The sequence below is a fragment of the Meles meles genome, chromosome 16, assembly GCF_922984935.1.
Source record: "Meles meles chromosome 16, mMelMel3.1 paternal haplotype, whole genome shotgun sequence".
NCBI classification, from domain to species: Eukaryota; Metazoa; Chordata; class Mammalia; order Carnivora; family Mustelidae; genus Meles; species Meles meles.
In genome coordinates this window covers 47,061,728-47,085,745 of record NC_060081.1, presented here as the reverse complement: position 1 = coordinate 47,085,745, position 24,018 = coordinate 47,061,728, and the positions used below count along the sequence as shown (strand labels likewise).

General features: G+C 43.1%; 1 protein-coding gene across 5 annotated transcripts in view; it reads left to right on the top strand.

The window, feature by feature from the left end:
- Positions 1-24,018, top strand: part of LOC123926677 (SLX4 interacting protein) — a 206,934-nt gene that overhangs the window by 175,550 nt on the left and 7,366 nt on the right. For 4 of the 5 annotated variants that reach the window (XM_045980644.1, XM_045980643.1, XM_045980645.1 and 1 more), the window contains one exon: positions 15,035-15,135. In XM_045980644.1, the coding sequence (XP_045836600.1) occupies positions 15,035-15,135 (101 nt within the window). Of the gene's footprint in view, positions 1-15,034; positions 15,136-16,311; positions 17,066-18,387; positions 18,430-20,723; positions 20,837-24,018 lie in introns of all 5 variants that reach the window. The other variant, XR_006815297.1, reaches the window with a different exon arrangement.

Sequence of the window (24,018 nt, the reverse complement as noted above, 5' to 3'; positions counted from 1 at the left end):
CGCTAACCAGGTCCCTCCCTGGACACAGGCTCTGTGCACCCCTTTCTCCTTTCGGGCCCCCAGTCGACCACTTCCTTAAGCTTGTTGTCTCTAGAAATGGTGAACTATCCAGGCCTACCCAGGGCCCTCCTGCAAATTGCCCATCAAGCCAAAAACATGGTCCTTCCACCACAGGTGCCTTGGAGCTCTCGCCTCACTGATATTGGACCTCTGCAGAACCTACCTGTCTCAGCCACGTGAGGCTCAGTAAACCATCCTTCCTTCCCAGAATTGCCTTCTATCTCAGAGAAGGCATGCATACTCCTTGTTATGTACTTCAAATGCCCAAAGCCAGTGATGCCTGGCTCTTGTGTGCACATTCCTTGAACTTCTGGAAAGCCTTGACATCTTGACCCTTCGCACTGATACTTGCCAAAGGGCAGGATTCATCTCATTTCTGTTGGTGGTTATTCTCCAGGAATGTCAGACTGGGCAAGGACTGGGAAATCGGCTTCCTAAATAGCTATATTGGAGGTGCGTTTTTGTCAATAAACATCAGTGAGTTTCCTCTAAGTGCTTACCGTACTCAGTCTGCCATGGCCCCCAAAGTGATAGGGGAGTAAGCCAGTACCCAGGCAACAAACAGCCTGGGCACCTGGCTTGTGCCTCGAGTAGCAGATTCCTTTTCTTCTTCCTCCTTTTTTCTTTTTCTTTTTGGTTCCTCAGTGTCTAAATGACAGTTGGTTAGGAAAGCTGGGAGTGCCTGTTCAGAACTGCTCTGCCAAGGGGCGTCTTCCAGCCTGTATTGAAGGAAGCCGGCTGCACGTAGTGCCCCGGTTCCTGAAGGTGGCTACACAAAAGGACTGCTGTTTCAGATCGAGTGGTACAAAGGGAGTAATCTCCCTCCCTTGGAGGGCAGAGCAGGTGCAGCTGTGCCACCCCCTCGTGCCCTCCCCCAACACCAGGGAGGTCTGTTACCCCAGCGTCGGCATTGCTATCCCCCCCCCCCCCCCCCGCCGAGGGGTGTTAGTGCCCGGAGATGCTCTGCACCAAGTGCCCATGTGCCGGGGATGTGGGAATGGAGATGTGTGCTTTGGGAAGAAAGGGCATTATTATGAGATGAGTCACTGTATTTTTCTTACTACAGTTTCTCATAAGAAATCTCAAGGCCCTTGTAGCCTCAGTGTTTGACCTATTGCTAGGAATGGAGCTGGGAAGTCTTTCTGAGGGTTTTTACCTTTCATTTTTGTTTTGTGCCGTTTGTTCTCCCTTACCTTTGTTTTTCCTGAGAAGTACAAAGAGCATAAAGTAAATTTTGATGGCACTCAGTTATAGTCCATTTCAACGATATTGTCATATATTTACAAACCCAGCTCCCTGTATCAAGGCTGTTTTTTTTCCCTCAGAGGTAAAGCTCTGAGGCTTTGGGAAATTAAAAATTATTTATTATTTGTGTTATTTCTTTAGTAAAGTGAATAGCCAATAATCACCAAAGTAATTACTTTACAAAGTAATAACTTTATTGTGTAAATAGAACTTTATATATATCTGGGACATTTCAGGATCAGCACAAAGCTATTATCTCAGAGAGCATTGGTTACAGGCACTCCTACCCTCTAGAGATCCTTCCCATCTGTTCTAACCATCACACTTGAACGTAATTTTCTGGGTGCTGGCTCTGTGCCAGGAGCTTGGGTAGGCACTGGCGAAACAGAAAAAAAATTTTAAAAAAAAGAAAGAAAGTGGAGCTTGTAGTCTGCCTTCAAGGAGCTTATAGTCTGCCAAATCAGGGGTACTGAAGGTTACCCTGGTGACCTAAAAAAAATGTAATTCAAATAGAGCTTCCCTTTTTCTTAAAGATGTGTCCATTCTGCATCTTAATGATGCACTTGGATCCTCTGCTATTCAGAAGAAAGCCCCAAATTCTAAATTACTCCTAACTTTAAAACTGAAGCTGTAAAAGTCTGTGATTCCTTTGGAAATTAATAATGGCATGTAATACCCCAGGGCTGCCTCAAAGTGGGTATATAATTAAGATGTTTGAGTTCTCTGCCTCTTGCTCCATTGAGATTGCAGCCAAGTTGTGACAGTAGCCATCAAGGTTCTGCAGATGTACCCCAGTCACCAGGCCCTATGTGCTAGGCTGTTGCTGTAGCATCAGCTTGGAGGACGATCACTGGCATGTCCCAATGGGAGACGCTGTTTAAGCACTAAACTGAACACGTGAGTCAAACTACTGTGTAATGGCAAAGAATTCTGCTAGTTTATGAGTATAAAATTGACAAGAGAACGAGTCTGAAGAAGCAATAAACTATGCTAGCTGGGGTTATTTTTAGCTTGGCTGTCATAATTGAACCTCTGTGGGCCTTAGCCCTCATCTCAGTCAAGGGGGAGGGTATCAAATGATCTCAGAAATCCTTTCTCACACTGAATTTCTGTCTAAGGAAGCAGATGAAAATATAGCTAAATAACAATCGTAAAATAATTTCATACAAAAGAGAACCTCACTTGTAGATTTAAAAGTTGTGTTAAAAGAAAAAAAAGTGGGGGTAGAGCTACATTTTATTTTAGGAAAGATAAAAAGAATATATAAAGAAATAAACATTTCAGACCATCCATTTTTAGAAGAAATAAACTACTTAACAGTTTGTGCATTAACTTTGCACCCTTATTGACAGGACTAGTTTTATGAGGGAACTTATGCCTAACTATAAATCAGATCATTCAAGAAAAGAACTCTTTTTTTGTATCAAAAAATTAAGTAAGTAGTGGATTTTTTCCTAGGTTTTTCATGATGTGTCATAAGCTTTTTAAGAATCCATTCTTCTCATCTTACTGTATTTCCTAAACAATGCTAGTGGTAGATTACTTGGAAGCCATTAACCAAAGATTCCTGTAGGGCTAGGAAAAGTTCCGTAAGGGGGAAGAGGTTGTTCCCATACTTCATATTTCCCACAGTGTTCTGAACTTAGTTTTTTACTTAATAACTGCTTACCAAAATTGTCCGTGTTCATTGTACAGAAACTCTAGAATCTAAATATAAACAAAGAAAGTAAAAATTATCCACAACTCCCAACCTAAAGACAGCCTCTGTTAATGACCTAGTCTGTCCCCCTCCATACTTGATACTTGATAGCTGAGGTCACTGTGTACTTATTTTAGCCAGGACCCATTCATTTGTGAATTGTGTGTTTGTGTCCATTTTTCTGTTGGTATTTTTGTATTTCACAAACTCCTGATTAAAAACTTCTTGCATAGTAAGGAAAGTTAACTTTTAGTGAATTTATCATTTATCTTTCAATTATATGACATTGCTGTGTGATAGATATGTATGTCCTCAATTTTATGGTTTCCGTAATGATTTCTGCCTTTGATTATCTTGGTGTTTTGATTTTCAGAGTTGGACAAATATTTCTTTATATTTTCTTGTGTTTTTGTGGAATTTGGTTTAGTTCATAACATGAGGCAGTTTTTATTCTGTATGTTGATCAGTATTGTGATAATTGTAGTTATTGGGTTTAAGGGATAAATGTGCTCAGTCTGCCTATACTAATGAGGCTTCACTTTTGGTGTGCACACAAGCGGGAGGCTTCTCTGGGGACCAGGCTCTCCTCTCAACCATGTAGCAACAGGACCTCTCCAATGCCCACCATCTTGCCTTCTGCATCCCTAGGCTGACTGCACTCTCCTCTTCCAGCCACCTGTGGCCAGTGCTCAGGGTCAGAACATGGTCACCGGATCGTTGAGGAACAGATTAGGGCCATGCCCTAATGGGCTGTTTGGGTTCAGTCAGAAACTAGAGCAGCCATCACATACCTGCCCTTATAGTATGGACCGGCAGGTGCAATGTCCTAATGGCTGGTGGTGGGGATAAGATATTCTAGGTCGGGTTGGTCTGTCTAGAATAGTTTTTCTAGACTGTGACGAAGAAGATAAATTTTTCTCAGGTGAAATCATTTTTTCTTTTAATTTTTTATTGTATTTCTTTTTATTTTTCATTATGTCCAGTTAGCCAACATATAGTACATCATGAGTTCTTGTTGTTGTGTTCAGAGATTCACCAGGTATGTTTAACACCCAGTGCTCATCCCAACAGGTGCCCTCCTTAATACATATCATTTTTTAAAAGATTAACTGTCCTTGCAGTGCCTGGGTGGGTCAGTTGGTTGAGTGTCCAACTTCTGATTTCAGCTCGGGTTGTGATCTCAGTTACGTGTGATTGACCCATGTTGTGCTCAGCACTCAGCACAGAGTCTGCTGAGATATTTTTCCCCCTCCCTCTCCCTCCCTCTGAGCTCCTCCTGCTGCTGACGCGTACGTGTGCTCTCTCTCTCTCTCTCTAAAGTAAATAAATTAATTAAGAAAAAGATTATCCTTTGATTATATGTTACAGTAACCTGAGGTTTAATTCTCCTTTCCTAATAATAAAATTCTCCCCAATGATTAGCCAGCAGTGTTTTGAAAGAGATGGTTCATGCACCCCTGTCTCTAGCACCCGTAAGGAACCTGCCCTTTTGAGCACCTGAGTGGCTCAATCAGTTGAACATCTGCCTTCAGTTCAGGTCATGATCCCAGAGTCCTGGGATTGAATCCCATACCCAGCTCCTTGCTCAGCAGGGAGCCTGCTTCTCCCTCTCCCCACCCTCCCACATATGCTCTCTCTTGCTCTTTCTCTCTCAAATAAATGAATAAAATCTTTAAGAAAAACAAAAAAGGGGCCTGCCCTTTGCTGAATGAGACTAGGATAGGTGGAATAAGCTGAAATAGGACATATCTAAGTTAGACTAGTTAAGTAGAGTAAGCGAGAAGAGGATGTCTCTGGGTCCTCTCATCCTTTGTGCTTATTCTTCATAGTGCAGACCTATAATCTTCCTTTGATGACCAGTTAGATGATAGATTGAATTGGGAAAAACAGGGCAGGGAATAGAAAAAGTAGAAAAGAGATCAAACTTGAAATTAAAAGATCTGGCTTTGACCACTGCCTCTCTCACTCCCTGGATGACCTTGGACAAGTCATCTGGCTTTTCGGAGTGTTGGTCCCCTGTCTTGTTAAGCAGAGGTAAAAGTGATGCCTATTATACAGGCCTTCCCAAGTTTTACTAAGGATCAAGTGAGATAGTGAATATAAAAATGTCTTCTAGACTTAAAAAGCACTTATCCAATATTAATTATCATTACTGTTTCCATTCTTCCCTGAAGAGGAGTTAATTTAAACATCAGTAACACCAGATTAGCAGATTGCTGTATGTCTTACCCTGCCCGATAGAAATGGTAATGTCCATCGGCACATATTGTTTTCCTAAGAAGCTCAGCACCCTCATTTTTTGTCTCCACTTGTCAGCCCAGCTTCATTTTGCAGCTATAGAAAGAGAGGCACCAAAAAGATAAGTGATAAACTCCCATTTAGCCAGCAAGTCAATGGTGAAGAAGGGCTCCAATAAGAGCATAAACTCGTGACCTTCAGTGGGAGCTCTGTTAATCAACATCCAGAGGAGGAGGAGGGCCAAAAACCACCAGCTAGAATGCCTTTCATTTTCAACAGCTGCCAGTAGACTCACGATGAGATATGGCTTTGGGCTACACAGGAATTGGGAGTCCACAGACTTCTCAGGCCTAAGTCTGTAAAATCTCTTACGTTCTTCTGAACACCCACAGTGATGGCACAGAGTTTGATGTGCAAGAGGAGCAAGAGGATTATGTTTGGAAAGTTCATTTAGTAAGCGGATGATTTAGAATTCAGTACTCATTTTCCCAAGGAAATCATGTCATTAATGGGGTGAGATTCCAGGACTAGTTCACTGAAGCTGTTACTGTCATGAGATGGGAGTCTTGGAAAGGGGGTCTTGCTGTCTGTGTTCAAGAGAAATGGGAAGAGCTTTTCCTTCTGCGTCCCTGGGCAGAGAGCCAGCTCTGAGCACTCAGAATTTTGAAACAAGACAGTCATTTGTGATGTCTTCTCTCTGGCTCTTCTGTCTTATTCCCACTGGTGTCCATAGGATACCATGGGCCCTCTTCTGGCTGGCGCTATCTCTTGCGTGGCTGGATATACATTTACCCACCTGGCTCTTCTCCCATCCTGTCCAGGCCCACACACTGAGCCATGGGACATGTGAGGGGAAAAAAAAATCAACCTGAATGAAGGGCTAGCAACCTTCCTAGCCAGGTGTTGGCATTTTTTAACCACAGATCTCTGTGGGAGGAATTATTTTAGAATGGGGTATCCCGCCTGAGGAAGTTCCCATTAAGTTTCTCTCTGTTTTTCACAGATATTTCCCTTCTGCTTTTAAACTGGGCACTATTAACCTGTAATTCATAAATTCCCTAAAATTTAAAGAAAAAGAAATTTTTAGCTTCTTTAAAAAATATTTTACTAACCAAAGTTAAATAGCTTTCATTCAGTCCTCAGAGTGGTCAACAAATTCCCCATCATTAAGAAGCATGGGTCCCAAACCTACAAATTTTTTAAAGCATCCGAGTTTCATCATGTTTGTATGGTGCCAAAGGCTCCACAGTGGGGCCTAGGGGTGCGTGGGATTTATTTTTGGGTTCTCAAGGGTTAGGTGAATGTAAACTGGAAAATCCCTGTAAAATGTGTAGTTCCTACAAAATAACTTCCTTGATTTTTTTTTTACTGATTTCATTTTCAGGTTAACATTCTTTGCAACAATTTATTGGTACTTCCCTAGATATACACAAGGCAGGTTCATGGTCATCAGTTCAGAATAAAAGAAAACTTTAAAATTTTTATTAAAAACAAAAACAAGAAAAACCTACAGTGTTTGCTACTGACCCAGGCAGTGGCATCAGCAAGGCTGCGCTCCACTTTCCCTTAGAGATCCGTCCTTTCACAGGAAGGCAGAGAAAAGGAGGCTTTGGAAGATGGGCTTAGCCCAGAGAAACATAGTGAAGCAAAAGGTTTATCCTTCACTGTGGGAACTAGACAGATGACTTGGCCTCATAGGGCATCAGTTTCCTCATATCTGAAATGGGGAAGGTCATGTCCTCCTCTTGGGCATCCCACGAGGACTCACTTGGTGCTAGTCCCTACATTAACTGCTTTGTCTGTGGTATCTCAGTACAGCTGTCTTCCATCCTTATCATCTTAGGAGAAGATGATTTCAGTTTATGGTGGAATTCATGAGATACCCTTTGCCCTTTCATTTGACCTCTTTTTGCTTCAGTTCCTTTGTGTCTATATACAGATATAAATACAGATATAGGTATCTACCTATCTGTCTATCTGTAGTTTTTATACATTCTTTTAATTGTTCATTAGTACTCCATCCCACGTGTTTTACCCTTTTAATTTCCATGACTTATTCATTACCAAATAATTTAAGAAAATATTAAAAGTGAAATTTGGGAAAGGGAGACCTCTTCCTCATTTTAAGACATGTGGCTTCTGTATGGTCACAATGCATCATGGTCTAAGATTGTGGTTGTTGTCGGAATTTGTGCTGTGCTGGGCCTGCTTTTCTATAAGTGACTCAACCTTCCCTTGCATGTCACATTTCAGAATGCTGATGCTCTTAAAAATAATGGGCATCACACTAAAGTTCAAGAATAACCTTTCTACCTTATCACAGAGTTATAAAGAATTGAAAGTGGTCTAGGCTTATACTTTAATACTATTATTTGCTGCCCAAATTAGTTGATAATATATTACTTTTACTCTGCTTTTATTGTTTGCAAAAAACTTGTATTGTTGGCAGGGAGCTGTCACATACAATAACTTATTCAGTGCAACAAACCTGAGAAGAGATTGTATCAGTCTTGAACCTTTTAGTTTTCAAGGGACAGGAAGGCCAACTCAAAATGGCTTAGCAAAAAAGGAAGGTTTTTGGCTCATGTGCTTGTAAAGTCCAGACTTCAGGTATGGCTTGTTGACCAGAAGCACAAAGAATATCATATCATCAGGACTATTTCTCACATCCTCTGGCTCTGCCTTCCACAGTGTTGGCTTCATTCTTCAGCCTGTATGTGGTGGTTGGCTCTGGTAGCCCCAGCCCATGGGAACAGAGAGCAGGCCTCTTCCCAGGCCACCTGCAGCTCATGCATCTCTTTGAGACTCATGAATTCAGTACTCTGATTGGCCTGGGTGAGGTCATGGGCCTACCTCTGGAGTCTGGTGTAGAGACAAGGCCTCCTAAAATGCATGGATATTGCATTTTATCTAGTCCTAGATAGGGACTAGAGGCAAAATCTGAGTATTATTTCCAGGAAATGAATGAGTGTCCACCATAGATGTATTCTTATTCCTCTTTTCTAGATGAGGAAACTGGTGTTCAGGGAAGATAAGTAGCTTGTCTGGAGCTCACTGCAAGGAAGAGACTGGGTGGGGGCTAGACCCAAGGACTTGGAACTCTTTCTACAAGTCGCATCTCTGACTATGATGGCAGCTGACCCACTGGGCACAGTGCAGCGAGCACTCCACAGAGGGCCAGGCCTTCTCTGCTCAGTTCTGCCCCTAGCTAAAAGCACACTTAATCTCTTGGATCTCATTGTTCAAATAGGGACAATACCTGCCTGCTAAGTAACTGAGCAAGGCTCCGATGAGATGTGGGGAAAAGGACTTTAATGGCATAAGTTCTCTACAAATGCAAGGCAGCCTGGTGTTTTCAAAGACCCTGTATGGTTTCTGTACGTACCAAATTTTCTTTTTACAGTCATGTCAAGAAAATATGTTTAGCACTTTCCAGTTTCCAAAGTGTGCTTCATACAGCTTGCTGCATTTAAATTTCCCAAACGATCCTGAAGGACAGGTGAGAAACCCACCGGTCAGGGAGTTGAGAGATGGGCTCCAGCACAAGCAACCAATGACTGCCAGACCTTGGCTTCCATCTCCTACTTCACTGTGTTCCCCCTCCCCTCCCAAGAGTGTTAACCTGATTTGATCAAACTCGGGAGATATGTGATCACAAAGAATTCAGACATGGTAACATTTTGAATGTGACATAGAACTACGTGTCCTAATATTTTACTATGAGTTACCTCCGTTTAAAATACTCTGGTTGGGTTATAAATTATTTTCATTTAGGACTGACTAAAACAATCAGAGGAAACTCACGTACATGACCATAAGAAATTAGATCTCTAAAGAAGATAAAGCCTGAGAGTACCACATTACTGCATAAGTACTACTGTGAGAAAAACCTTAATGGCATTGAAAAGCCTTTTTTCCTGCCTTCTCCCGTTATTGCCTCCCTATCAGGCAGGATATTCTGCAGTTCTGGAAATAAGAGTGTGGTGGGCTAGCTCCTGTCATCCCTTCTAAATGTAGCTCTGAGGGCTGCTGGGAGCACCCCACTGGGGGCTGTACTGCGATGGTGGGGTGCACCCATAGGGCTCCTCAAGTGACCTGCAGTCTGGTCTCATAGCCCCAGGACCTTCGCCGGCAGTTCCAACCTAGGTTACTACTCATGTCCCAGAGCCTACAGCCTACTGCTTGGAAGCTGAAGCAAGATTCTCCCGACAGAAGCCCCGTTTGTCAGATGAATAATGGCACCGAAGACCATGCTGTCTGTCCATGTCAAGTGAGGGCCCTGGAGTATGGGAATAACACCTTCAAAAGTGACTCACCGTACACTGGCCCCGCATGACCACGTTGGGCCATGGAGCATTGGAAATGTGGCAAGTCAAGAGTGATGTCCTGTTCATGTCAGATACATACCAGATCCTGGAGACTTGGTATAAAAATATAAAATATCTCAACATGTTTATATTACATGTTGTAATGGTAACATTTTATATATTGGGCTAAATAATACATTTTATTGAAATCTGATTTCGCCAGTTTTCTTGTACTTTTTTCATGGTCTATGGAAAATTTAAAGTTACATGTACAGCACATGTTATATCCCTGCTGGAGATCACTGGTTTCTACTCTGTCTCCACTTCACTCTTGAACCCATCCATCCCAAACAGGCTTTGGGTCCCACTCCACCAAAAAAGAGCCTTTGTCAAGTCACCTTCCATTGGTCAGTTCTCACTCCTAATTGCTCACCACATTTGACATGGTTGTCACTTTCATGTTTCCTCGTGACCTCCTTTCCTGAATCCTCCTCATCTTCTTGACTTCTTTCTTCCTCTTCCAAACTCACCCCTTAGTGGGGTCATCCTGATTGATGACTTTATATACCATCTGCATGGACTTCCCAGCTTTCTGTCCGTAGCCCAGACCTCTCTCTTCCTAAAACCTGTGTCTTGCCATCCTACTCAGCCTCTCTGTTTGGATACCCAGGAGGACTCTTCAAGTTTGCATATCTAAGGTTGATTTCTTGGTCCCACTTCCCCAAGCCTGTCCCTCCCCCAGTACTTCCTGTGTTGGTAAAGGCTAACTTCCTTCACCCACTTTTTAAAACCACAAATCTTGGAGTCACCCTTGAATTTTCTGATGACCAACTATATCCAGTCCATTGACACATTCTATTGGACCTCCCTTCAACTTATATTTACATTCTAACCATTTCTTACCATCACCAGCTCCTAGAAGACCCTCGTCTCTGAGTGGACTATTGCAGCAGTCTTATTACCGGTCTCCCTGTGTCCATTTGTCCCCCTACTGCACCCAGGGTGATCCTTTTAAAATGCCAAGTCACTTTTCCCCTTAGAACCTTCCAAAGGCACATCATCATCCTTAGAATAAAATATGCCATCCTTGTAAAACCCATATGTGATTTGTCTCCACCAATACACATACCACCAAAACACACACACACCTGTTACCTGCCCTCCAACCCCTCCCCCTGATATGCTGTTCTGTTTCTTCTCCCCCCAGGAACATGCTATCTTCAGAGCCTTGGTGTTCACATTTCTCCCTGCCTGAAATGCACTAGGTTCACCCTCCACTCAGATCTCAGTAAAGCTCATCTTCATACCTACTACAGCGTTCCCCCACCAACAGATCTGAAACAGACACTTTGGACATTTATATCTCCTCATAACATCACAACCTTCTGACACATCATATGTTTATTTGTTTCTTGTCTTCCCCATGGGATGGAGACTCTGTGAGAGCAGAGATGTTTTCTGTGAGTCCACATCCTTTTCCACAAGGGCCTAAAAACAGTGTTCAGTACAGAGTTCAGTGTTGCCTGATGGGATGATTCTGCCGGACTCTGCTCAGTTAGTTATCAAGTCCATCCGTGCCCTGTTTGAGTGGGCAGAAGTTCATTAACTCTGCTGGGTATCAGAATCCTTGGGGGAGATTTCCTCTCCCCCCTGGAGATCCAAATGCAGTAGATTCTGGAGTAGAATCCTAAACATTTTTGAACATACTCCCTGAGTAATTTTGATGCCTGAGGTAACTGGACCACACTTGGCCAAACACTGCCTCAGTGGACCAGTTTACATTTATCTGTTGCTCTGTTCTGTCGAGTATCATTTCGTGTGTATTAGCAGTGCTTGAATCACCTGGGAACCTAAATATAGATCTCGCATCCCCACCCTAGATCTAGTGAATCAACTTCCAGGGATGGGTCTTGGGAATCTGTATTTTTTGAAAAGCTCCCTTTGGTGACAGTCTTCCCAATAGCCTTTGAGAGTCTCAGCTGTGTTTTATAGGCTCTTTGAGGAGGATACAAACTCAAGAGCAGGTGTTCCTTACATCTTTTCAGGCCAACTTCTCTTCTCATCCTTCACTAACCCAACAGTGTTCTACTCAGAAGTGGTATTCAGTAGGTCACTATGCCATGAACACCTTGATTTATCTACGGTTTCGATTTGCCTTTGTAACTTAAACATCAGCGAGTCTGTCTAAGTGCATTTCAGTCCAGCCCATTCTCTGATTAGAGGCAGGAAGCATGTCTTAGCTGCCTCGCTAATTCCAGGAGGGATTCTCTTTACAGTGTTTTCTGGCAATAAATTTAAAATGTGTTTCCTAGGTCAGGCCAGACAGCACATCACCCGTCTTCATACTTAAATGCTCACCTATTCAATCTTCCTTTTGGACCTGTACTAGGGCACACAGCCTTAGCCTCAGGGCGCATCCACAAGACTCCACAGTGTCCCTGAGGATGGCATCAAGACCTGACCCCTTGCTCTGGGAGCTTGTCTGGGCTGCTCAGTCTGCCAAGGGAAGTGTTCCCCTGGATTAGATTCCCTTTGGGGCCTGTGACCTTGCCCTACTTTTTTTTGGTTATGTCCTGGAACTATATATAGACAGCCTTTATAGCTGGACAGTTTAAAACTAAAATCAAAAGCATTGCCAAAAATCAAAAAGTAAATGGGTGGGGCGTAGATGGGGGCAGGTGATGATACTTGCAGAATTTCGTTCCTTTTCTAGACTTAGAGCTAGTCTCTGGGTTGAGAAGAATTGCCTATGAAGGCCCAAAGAGAGCCCCTTGGTTAACCTATTTTCTCTTCTCTTCTCTAATTTTCTTTTCTTTTTTAGTGGTATTTTGAGATTAAAAAAAAAAAAAGATTTATTTTAGAGAATGAGCAGGGGAGGGGCAGAGGGAGACAGAGAGAAAGAATCCCATGCAGCCTCCCTGCTGAGCACAGAGCCCAATGTGGAGCTCAGTCCTGGGACCCTGAGATCATGACCTGAGCCAAAATCAAGAGTCAGACGCTTAACCGACTGAGCCACCCAGGCTCCTTTTGGTTAACCTGTTTCTTTAGTAACCAAGTCCCCGTGGAGTGTGCACTCTGGACTTTGGGTGGCCAACTGTTAACCTTTTTTAATATATTGAGTTTGTATGTATTCTTTGCAGAAGATGTCCAGGTCATTATTCAAGACAGAATCTAAAAAGGAATAGCGTCATTTAGGTAAACCCAAGAAGCACTTCAGAGCACACACTGTCTTGTACCTTGGAGTTTTGCCTCTGGATAAGCCACAGATTACATTTCGGTTCCAGATGTGAGAAGCCATTAGTAATCAGGACAGCTCCCTTGGGAAATCCTGTTCCCAGTCCCTCTTCCAGAGAATCACTGCTTCCTCTGGAATATTTGTTTGGGGGCTCCAGAGGCTGCGATTTAGTGACAAAGGGGAATGAATTGACCCTAGAAAAATAAGAATGAGAGATTTCTAATGAGATCTGACAGTTCAAGGACTGAAGAAAGAATCTAAGCTTTTTTTAAATTTTCCTGCCCACCCAGTCTTCATACAAATGTAAATATGCCTCCTTCAACAAATTGCCAAATGTGGTTTTAATTTGTAAGCCGGAGACCCTGCCTTGCCGGTTTCTTTTCTTTTTCTCTCTTTTTTCAAATTGAAGTCATAGGTTTTGCACTTTTTGAACTGGACATATCCTTCTGTCACTCCATCACGTTTTCTGTTGTCCTTTTCCTTCCAAGGACATTTTTCCCCCATTGTTTGTGATCAGAGGAATTTGGGATGAGAGTCAATTGTCATGTTTCTTAAAGCAGTTTTTGAAGTTCCCATAGGAAATACACAGTGCTCTTTAAACTGAGTTTAAAAAAATAAATAAATAAAGGCAGAGATTGGATCTGGTATGAGATTTGAAGAGTGTCACTATCGCGGCATCGTACTTTATGTGGTCTGCGCAGTATCCATTGTTGTTATTTACGACCCTGTCTGCCTTCCATTGTGGACTTCTTCAAGCCTTGGGGAATTTACATCATTCCTAATAGCAAAAGGCTTTCTGGTTCCCACAGAGTTGTTCAAAGCCTGACTCATGCTCCTTATGTTAATTGTTCAACTCTGAAAATACAGCACTTACAGGGTGTGGTTGTAAGGGGAAAATCTACTGTACTTATAGGGCATGTTTAGAAGCGTTTCACACATAAATCTCAGTCTCTCTCTTTCTCCTTCTCTCCCTCTCCCCCTTTCATCCCCCTCTAGCCCCCTCTTTTCCCCCTCCCCCTCCATCTCTCTCTCTCTCTCTCTCTCTCTCTCTCCTTTAACTTTAAAACTGTAGCTCTATTTGGTCAAGGGGAGAAAGGGAGAAGCATCAAAATGCAGTGTAATCCAATAAAACCTATAATATCCTGTTCACTAACTCTTAAAACTGACAGGTTATAACTGGATATGACTATGAGTGTCATTGATCCAGATCTGAAACCATAGGCGAGATTAGGAGGAACTGAAAGCTTGTACTCAGTGGTGTGGGGCAGTGATTGTACAAAGGTCAGAACACCGGCCTTTGGGGCTCCCTGGCATCATTCTGATGGCTGCTGTCTACCAGGCGTTCTGGGATTGCCATTGCTAAATTCCAATATGAGTCTAAAGCAAGGGACCTTCTGATAATTTCCCAGAATTGTTCCTTATGGCCTCAGCATTTTACTGTGGAATTTGGTAGAGAAGGGCACTTACTCTCCCAGGAAATGAGAACAGTTAACACCTTGTCTGGATTATCTACTTGCTTAACAAAAAGGAAATGATTCCAAAACTATGAACTAGGTTAATGGTGACAAAGATTGGGAGTTTTTGACGTTTTAGAAGTACTTCTGTATGATGCTTCCTTGGGAACATATAAGGACAGATAAACAGATAATCTCTGAATTAATGTAAAACTGTGGCGGTGCTGTTAGTTTTAAGAAAAAACTCCCAGTTTTCTGGTAGCCAGGAACCACAAACTTCAGTTTTCAAAGTACCGGTATTCAAAGGCTTTAACTCAACTCCTGCAACCTTAAGTATTGCAAAGACCATATTCTGTATTTCTTGTAAATAGAGAAAATGTGTGGAATTCTTAGGCTAATTAGGGTGTAGACCATGGTGCCAGCGGGTCTCTGGAAGATCGGAGCTCACACACATGCTGCTGCCTGGCCCCGTGATGCCGGCTTCATCACACTTGGGCCCCAGAGATAGCAGATACTGGCCAAGAGTTCCCAGATAGTTTGGATCCAACATCCTTTCTCTTACAGACTTGGTTGTCTGTGGTGCATATTAACATATGAACTGTGTTGGGTAGGAGTCCAGAAAAAGTGACCATTTACCCAAAAGTTCTAGATTTTAAAAAATTCAAATAGCCTGACACTAAGTGGTTTCATCTAGTCTTCATGAAAATCCGTTCACTGGGGCATTCAGAGTAGAACTGTTTTTTCTCATGTTCAGCTCATAGATTTCTGGTTGAACCTTTGTTATCTTTTGGAGTAGACGGAAGGAGCTCTCCATGGAGCGTCTGATTATTTTGCTGAGTGTGCGGAGAGTCGACTTCCTCCCAGTGCAAAGCGCAAGAGAAATGCTCTGAAAGAAATGTAGGTCTGACCAGTTTTCGTTTCCTTCTTTTTGATTCTGTGCGTGTGTCGGGGGTGGGGGGTATGGATATGTGACATGAAGTCTGGAATTCAACAGTAGTTTGTAGAAATTAATCCCAAAACCCCCTCTGGCACCAAACTTACCCTAAGTCCCATGTTTGCCCTTTTGCCTTCCTGACTGTCTCTTGCATTCTGGACAGTGGGGAGCAAGTCCTTGCCTCACAGGTGTGTTGCAAGGAGTAATTAATTACAAGTGCTTTGAAGATGAAAAGCACCTGTTTGCTCGTGTGTTTCTTACAACTTTCCAAGTGACTACAGACCTGTCTAAAAAAATACATTCCTTTGCTGAAATGCAGGTTCCGATTCTAATAGAATTATGATAATCCTCAAGCCTCTGATTAGGAACAATAAGAATATGAGTGTGTGTGTGCTTGTATGTGTGTGCACGTGTATGTGTGTGTGTGTGTGTGTGTGTGTTTCCAGACTAAAGCTTAGCCAAAGTAAATATTTCAGCTTCAGTGTTATGAGTTTGGTGGTTTAAGAAATTTCTTGCTATTCACAAGCCTGCAAATCTGTGTTGAAGTCGGTATCTGCAGTCTCTCGATTCTCCCCATGCAGCTCCTGCCCTGCCCCTCAAAGGGAATTTTATAGTCAGAGTGACATTTGCATTGCCTTTTGTGTGTGCGATAGAAAACGTGTGTGTATGTGTCTACAAGCACGTCCTTGTGCACGTGCGTATGCGCACACACAGCCTGTGCTCTAGATGTATCTGATCATTTACTTCTGGGGGGGAAAATCAATATATCAAATTTAGACAGTATTGACCCTTCACACCTGAAACGAACACCTGCCTGCCTTAGTTAAACTAGATCCATCATAACTCCAATATAACTAAATTGAAAACCCAGTGATCAAGAAACAAAGCCTGTCCTCATGTATCCTAATAACTAATCCTTGTGTGTTGGAAAATGCGATGGCTTTTGCTTGATCCAGTCTGAATGTAAACATAAACTTAGGGATTGTTCTAGATTTGCCAGGGAGGTGAGGGAGAAGGAACGGTAGCATGTGCCTCCTTTTCTAGGTCTAGGAAACATGACAAACAGTATAGGAATTGGAGGACAGCATGCCATTACAGCTTTACAAAACAAAACCCCAAAAAATCTTTCTTTGTTTTAGTGTGAAAAGAACTGAAACGAACAGCAGCATTGTGAGCAAATCACGGAGCAGAAGGGACATTGTGGGAACATCTAGTGACCCAGTGTTTGCGGAGACAGCGAGGAGGAGGGGTGACAGTCGGGCTTCAGCCAGTCCCCCGTCAGAGTCCACGGGACAAGCAAAAGATTACATAAAGGCAGCCGAGAGCCACTGGGGGCTTCCTGTTCAAGAGCTGGAAAATGTTCATCAGACCCAGCCAGAAGACACTAGTGGCCAGTAAAAACCTCATCTTGGGGAGTGGTTAGAGACAGGCCTTCTAAGCAGGAGCCCTGTCTGTAGCTGTGAGTCAGCATCACCAGGTCCAAAACAAAGTCCACAAAGGGCCAGAGCACAACAGAAATGCAAGAACCGCGGCTCTGCAGAAGACGTCGACCACCACAAGAGAGTTTCTCTTGGAAGTGATCAATTAGTCCCAAGAGAAATCGTAGTAGAAAAAAGCAAAGCTGTCAGGGTTTTGCCAGCCTCAGAGCTGTCAAATCCGGGGTTACTTTTGAAACGAGGTTTGGCAAAAACGGCATCTAATGAAGAGTTGCATGTTTTGGAAAAATCTCTCCTCCGGACATCTTACAAAAAATCAGCCAAGGCAGGCACAGCAGACCGGCTCAACCACAAACACTGAAAGATCATCTGCAGTCCGGGGCAGCCCAACCAAGAAAAGAAAGAAGTACGAAAGAGGCCACTAACTTACTAACGGGGATTGCTGAGTTGTAGTTGGGTATGTAATGGCTGAAGGTGCGAAAAGAGAGGGGTGTGTGCAGCTGTCCCCACATTGAAGGAATTAGAATGATTATTTTGCATGGAAAATAGAGCTCCGTGTGAGGGTTCTTTTTTAACACATTCATCTCCGGGAGGCTATGTGCTTTTTCTAACAACACTGCCACTTTCTCATCATACTTCTATAACTGTCTTCAGACAGTCAAAGATGACCCCCTTCTTGAAGGAACTGCACAAAGAAACCAATCGCGCACCTTCATGACTCATCACTGTGCAGACCATACAATGGGCCACATGAAGACAGTGCTGTATCTGGGGGGACAGTTTCTCCTCCTGTTCCTCAGCCTGAGTCGGGCAGAAGTGAAGGAACAGGCTAGTGGTCCTCAACATCTGGTTCTGGGCCCCGCATCACTGTCTGAAAGTGTGTTAGAAATGCAGACCTTGGGCCCCACCCAGACCTACTGAATGAGAAACTCCGGGCGATTCCAAAACATGCTCAACTTTGAGAACCACTGGACTAATTGAAAATTCCCTGGTGTTTGTTTCCTCCAGCCTGGCTCCCAGGGCCTCCAGCTCATCAGCCGTGGCCCGCATGTGGACAGGCACCCCCTCGTGTTCCGTCAGACTTGTAAAACACCTGAGTTTGGCATCTGAGCTGCTCAGTTCCTGGCTTCTCTATGGCGTGGTGGCCACAGCACCCACAAATCTGTTACTTACCCTAAGAAGTGCTAGAAGTTTATGGGTCATTTGGCCCAGCATTAGAGGAAGACAGTGGAGGGAGAGGCTTACTCTGTCTTGTAGCCAGGCGTGTCCCTGTCCCAGCACTTGCCCCCAGCTCTAAGATTTCAGTTAGGTTCAGGAAGGATTAGAACCCAAGGGGAAATCAGTGGCCAGAGTTTCCAGTTTCCCAGTTGGAAGGCGTCACAGGCAGTTTGAATTTCAAAACAGGAGCCTTCCATTTGCAGTATCACCCACTAATGTCTCCAGTGGGCCTGCTGAAATGTCACTGAGTGAATCATAGCAATGACTTATTTTGGATGGACACCTACTAAAGATTTTCTTAACCCAGTTTCATTCTAAAATAGGAGAAAACCCGTATTCAAAGGCCACCCATCAAATACATCTTTTTTTTCTGCTCAACATTGTGTGGTCCTTTGAAGTAGCACCTCCCTAGTAACAAGGAAAATTAAGTATATTCCCAGAGTGTTGGAGTTAGCAGAAAAATGACCCAGAAAAAGCCCAATGAAATAAAAGAACATGGAAACAGACAGAGTGTAGGTGGTTCAGAATGCTTAAAACTAATTGTGGTTTTGTTTCTCCTAGCTCATTCGATGCTTGCCTGTGACTCCTTTCCCACTTGTTAGGGTAAGACTCCTTAAGAGGCAACCATGAAGTTCATGAAGTTTGGTGTTGGTCACTACACCTAGCCGTGAACGTAGATGCTATTCCTTTGATGTTCCCCAGGCTGCCTGGACACCTGTCCCCTTCTTGTGGTCCCAGACTCACCACCCCGACCAGGAAGGAACATGGCCCTGCCCATCGGTGTCCTTTCCTCTTCCCACAGGTTTTTCTCTGCTCTTAGCAGATTCCAGTTAAAGCATTCTTCAGGAGAAGAGGGAGCCCAACAGAGTACTAACCGCAGTGAGTCGAGTTAGTTAGGGAGCAGATCGTATTCATACAGTTGAGGTAGGCAGCACAGAATGGAAATGCCCCACTGGGGGGCCCCTCTCTTAGAGCGGCAGCTGTTCTAGGTGTGCTCTTCCCCGAAGACAGCGGCTAAGTGTGTCGCTGTATCTTCTTCAACAGAATTCTTGGAACAGTCTAAATAGAGAGGGCCCAATTAACAACCCAGGTGACCGGCCAAGAAACAATAAGCTCCCTGGAACGGAGTCTTGATTAAAAAGGGCAGCCATTCCAGAACAATAGCTGCTGCTAACCCAGAACTGGGAGCTGTTTGCAATGGAGGTGCCAGAGAAAAGCTTTTAATTGAAAAGTTTTTATTTCATTTGTTAACTGGGGCCTGCACAGTGGGTATAGCCAATCTTTGTGATTTAATGATTTTCTCTCAAGAGCAGCCTTGGCTTTAGAGTTTGATGGATTTGTGGAAATAACAATTGCTGTGACCTTGGAGGGAAAATAGCACCTGTGGTTATAGATTGATAGGGTCTTCCTCCCAGCCTGCATGTACATGGAATTGTCACAGGATTAACGGAGGGACCAGCTCTCCCCTTCCGCACTAGGGCATGTGTCTGAGGAATTTTGCCTTTAAGCATTTTCTTCCACATGTCTGAAACACCCCTGGATCTCTTATTACTTGAGTGGTTGTGCGATTCTCTGGATGTTTGAAAGTACAAAGGAAAAAATGGCTGCCAGTTTTTATTGTTACTTATTAGCTGGGAAATGCAGAGTTCCCTGGGAACTCTGGGAGTGGTTTGTGTGTTGACATTCTTAATAATCTTACTAATTCCACATCTGAAAATCTGAGAGGCTGTCAATATTCTTAGTCAAAAAGAACAAGATCTTCAACCACTTAACTTAATAACCCAGACTCAATTTATGCTCAAGTCCCTATAATTCTGATGCTTGGGAGAAACGTGGATCTACTTCTGTTACTGTTACAACCTTGAACTCCCTAACTTTCTTCTCAGTGTCATGGCTTCTAAGTCACATCCATGTGCTTTCAGATGACTTTTTAATAGATTGATGTTGAGTTTTGTATTTTTGTTGTTGTTTTTTAATGTCTCTAAACAAGAAATGTCTGAGGACAGGCAGTGCAATTTTTCTTACACTTTTTTTTCTTTGCCACTGGAGGTTAACTGTTGTCCAGATATGCATATAAATTCTTAAATGCAAAGGAGCAGCCATTTGGGGATAGAGGAGTGAGTGCTATAGCTTTTTTATTTATGTCAAAGAAGTAACAAAATGTATTTCATTTTATAAAAAGCAAGAATCATTAAAATGCTCTAGTTTGATTTAGGGAGAATATAGCTTGTTTCTTATCTCAAGATATGTCTTAGGGACAACAGTGGGATCACAGTTAATTGTTTGCTTCTGGTGTCGTGTTTGGATTTTAGTATGAATTGTTTTGCATCACACGGCCTTTGATTTTAAATGCAAGAGTTTGGTGAGAGCAAAGCACATAAGGGAAGGAAACCTCTGTGCCCAAGAGAATGGCCTGGGATCACAGTGCTGCCATTCCCGGTTTCCTTGAATTCCTTCTTGGCAGGCCCCACTGTCCTGTTTCCACAGAATTTTAGTGAATGGCCTTCCTTTTGAGGTAACAAATGCCTTTCCTAAGAGCCAAAAATCCTCTCTTCACCATTCCATGACTTGAATATGGGAATCACTTTAGTTTCTTCTTTGCTCTTATGAGGAAATTTCCATGCTTATTTTGTTAAGACGATAGAGTTCATTCCTTGTTGTTGAAACACTAATGAATTAAAACATGGTGGAACAAGTAAAAAATCAAAATTAAGCTGATTTCTGTTAAGCAGTTGAAGATCTTCCTTAAGTAAATTAAGCATTGTAAAATGAAGTTTAATGCAGATAATTACTCAGGACAGAATATAGATCATTGGTATTGCAATTTAATGATATAATTAAATTCTCAGAAATCTGCAGAACTCCTTCTAATTTGGCTTCTATATTTATTTAAGAAGACAAGGAACTAATACCTGTCAGTGTGTGCACTTACCAGAAGGGACTTGAATGGATGAAATTATTACCTTTAATTGTGGCTAACTACTCAATACTGGACTTTAATCACATTCAAGTAAGTTTTATTATACAGCATAATATTACCATGTATTACTTGATAATTGCTTTTAGAATTACTTATCAAAAATCTTAATTTTTTTAATTAAAGAAGAATCAAAACCATATTATGACCCCCAAAACATCTGATCAGGTGACCATAGATATGGATGTGAGAGAATCCCAGAATAAGTTTTATTAATCAAGGTAGGAAGCCAGACACAGCAGCCATCACCAGGAGAGTTCTTTCTCCCCATCGCCTTTATCCTGTCATTTGTGTTGTTTGAACTACTTCAACTACAAAAGAGTTGAACATGTCTGAAGGTACATGGATCAAAGTAGTATGTAGAGGAAGCAAACCTGCTTTATAAATAAAAAGGAATATTGTTTTAAAAAATTAAATTAGTGTGTATCACTTTCTCCAAAGCAAGGGAGTTTGCCCCATGGAGTATATATCCAAAATGCCCTTTTCTGAACATGCGATTTAAAATTATATTCTCTTAGAGATTTTTTTCCTCCTTGAAACAACTCTGAAGTTTTGAACACTATGTTAAAATAATCCCAAGGAGCTCTGCTTCTGAATATTTAGGTCTGGAAAACCCTGTGTGAGGTGTAAGATTCCGGGGGTGGTCTTTACAATGCAGATATGTTCCCATTTCTTCTAGTTGTGAGCTAAGAGAGATCCCTCTTGTGAGAGGTTAAAGTATGCAACCTTGACTCCTTTCCAGAAAAATCTTGACATTTCCCAAGTGGATTCATTTCCATTTTCTGAGTGGATCTAGTCCTTGTTCATCACTGAATAAAGTCCTAGGCCAAATCTTGGTCTACACTGCATTTTAGGACAAGATCCCAGGCCCCTCTGATTGCTTATATATGTATCTCCTCTTGGATCTGTACATGATTTTTCAGAGACGTTTCAGTATGAGGTTGGGATCATACGCTTGAAAAGCATGAAATGCTGAGAACCACTGCAGTGATGAAACAAAGTGCCTTTCTTAGTGGTTTGCTCCTGCTAGCGCCTGGCTGGCCCAGCCCATGGGAAAGCTGACCTGCCATGGGCCTGGGGTCTGGGCTGGGGATCCAGAGACTGGAGATGGTCTGGTGCTCCAGGCTGCAAACCCCGGGTTCAGGCTACTACTTTACCACTAATTGGTTTGTGTGTTTTGGGACAAATCACTCAACTTCCCGGGCCTCTGTTTCTTCCTTTGTCAAATAAAATTCTCTCTCCTATTTTAAGTGCCACACTGAAGGTGAACTTCCATGTGGTAATTTCTGTAATCATTTTAAGAAACACGTTCTTAGAACTTCCATGTGGTAATTTCTGTATCCATTTTAAGAAACAGGTTCCTCGCACCATCCACACTTTGGGATTACTGGGTAGCTTCTAGTTAAATTAGAATCCTTGAAATTTGGCCTGGGTATCAGCAGTTTTAAAAGGTCTTCAAATGGGGTGCCTGGGTGGCTCTGTGGGTTAAGGCCTCTGCCTTCAGCTCAGGTCGTGATCTTGGGGTCCTGGGATCGAGTCCCGCGTTGGGCTCTCTGCTCAGTGGGAAGCCTGCTTCCCTTCCTCTCTCTCTGCCTGCTTGTGCTCTCTGTCTATCAAATAAATAAATAAAACCTTTGAAAAAAAAAAAAAAGTTCGGGGCACCTGGGTGGCTCAGTGGATTAAAGCCTCTGCCTTAGGCTCAGGTCATGATCCCAGCATCCTGGGGTCGAGCCCCACATCGGGCTCTCTGCTCAGCAGGGAGCCTGCTTCCTCCTCTCTCTGCCTGCCTCTCTGCCTACTTGTGATCTCTCTCTGTCAAATAAATAAATAAAATCCTTTAAAAAAAAAGTTCTTCAAATACTGATTCTGATGAGAAGCCATAGTTAAAAATTGTTTTAAAATGTAGGGAGTGTGTGTGTGTGTGTTTAAATTTTAGTGGGTGTTAAAAGAGGCAGGGTGTGCTCAGAGCTGAGTGTCCTTTAGAGGAGGGGCGTGGAAGCAACTCAGGAGTGTGCCTGCTCTCAAATGAATGAGAAAGGCTTTGGGGACAAGGTGTCAATAAGCGTACATTTTAATCACAAAAGAAATGTGTTCTGCCCCCTCCTTCAGGCCTTCTGTGTTAGTAACACTGCGTTGGGACCCAGCAGGTCCCTGCAGCTTCATCTTTGCCAACACTGAGAAGTTGCTGCCCTCTGTACAGAAGAGGAGTTTTTAAAGCACCTAAATAATTGTCCAGGGTTTGCCTTTGATCCACGATCATTAATATCACTAATAAGCTCTCGAAAAGTGCGTGTGAATCTCAAGTTCACATGTGGCAGGGCAGTGGAAGAATGAACGCTTTTAAAATAGTTTGGCTCCGAAAGCACATCTGAAATAACCCTGTGGGAAAATCAGGAGAATTTCTCATCCTCCCAAGGATTACCTAGGATGAGATGCTGACCTTGTATTTTAAGTTCAGTTACATTTCTTAAAACCTCATTCATTACGCAGCCTGATTTATTTTAGTGGGCGAGGTAGGGTGTGGGAGGGGACTCCGGTGAAGTATAGTGTTCTTGTGGGCCTTTTGTTTTCGCCACAGTCCCCAAAAGATCATCTGTATTTCTTTAAAACACACATGCAGGCCACTTTCCTCACGAGATTTACTTCAGCTTTTCTCTCAGAAATTAGAGCTGAAGATTCTCTGGTCTTCAGGCTTCTAAGGCGATCAAGCCCCAGAAGGCCGAGTGTGCACCGGGTGAGCAGAGCGCTGACCTCTGCCGAGGAGAGGTCAGTTCAGCACACAGGACTCAAAAGGGAGGAAGAAAAAGCAACTCCTCAGCAGGGAGTTTGACTTGCTTTAGGGCAGAAGAGATTTTATAAATAAGTTCCCAGTCTCCCACGCCCTCTCACTGGCTCTTATATGACTAGTCCTGTCTCCGTGCTTAGATACACACACAGACACATGTGCACGTACACACATATACAGATGTGTATACACATACACACACTGGCGTGGGGACGCAGACAGAGCTCTTACTTCCACTTGCTGCTTCATGTCCCTCTCCCCACCTGCCCCAGGAACTGTGGGTTGCCCTGGCAGAACCTTCTCCAGAGGAGGCAGGTGATGGATTGACTGGGAACTTTTCTAAGCCCAGTGGCTCATAAGGCCTTTTCTCTTCCTCCTTAACATGCTCAGCTGGTGAGAAGCATGCAGAAGGCTCTTTCCCAAACCCACT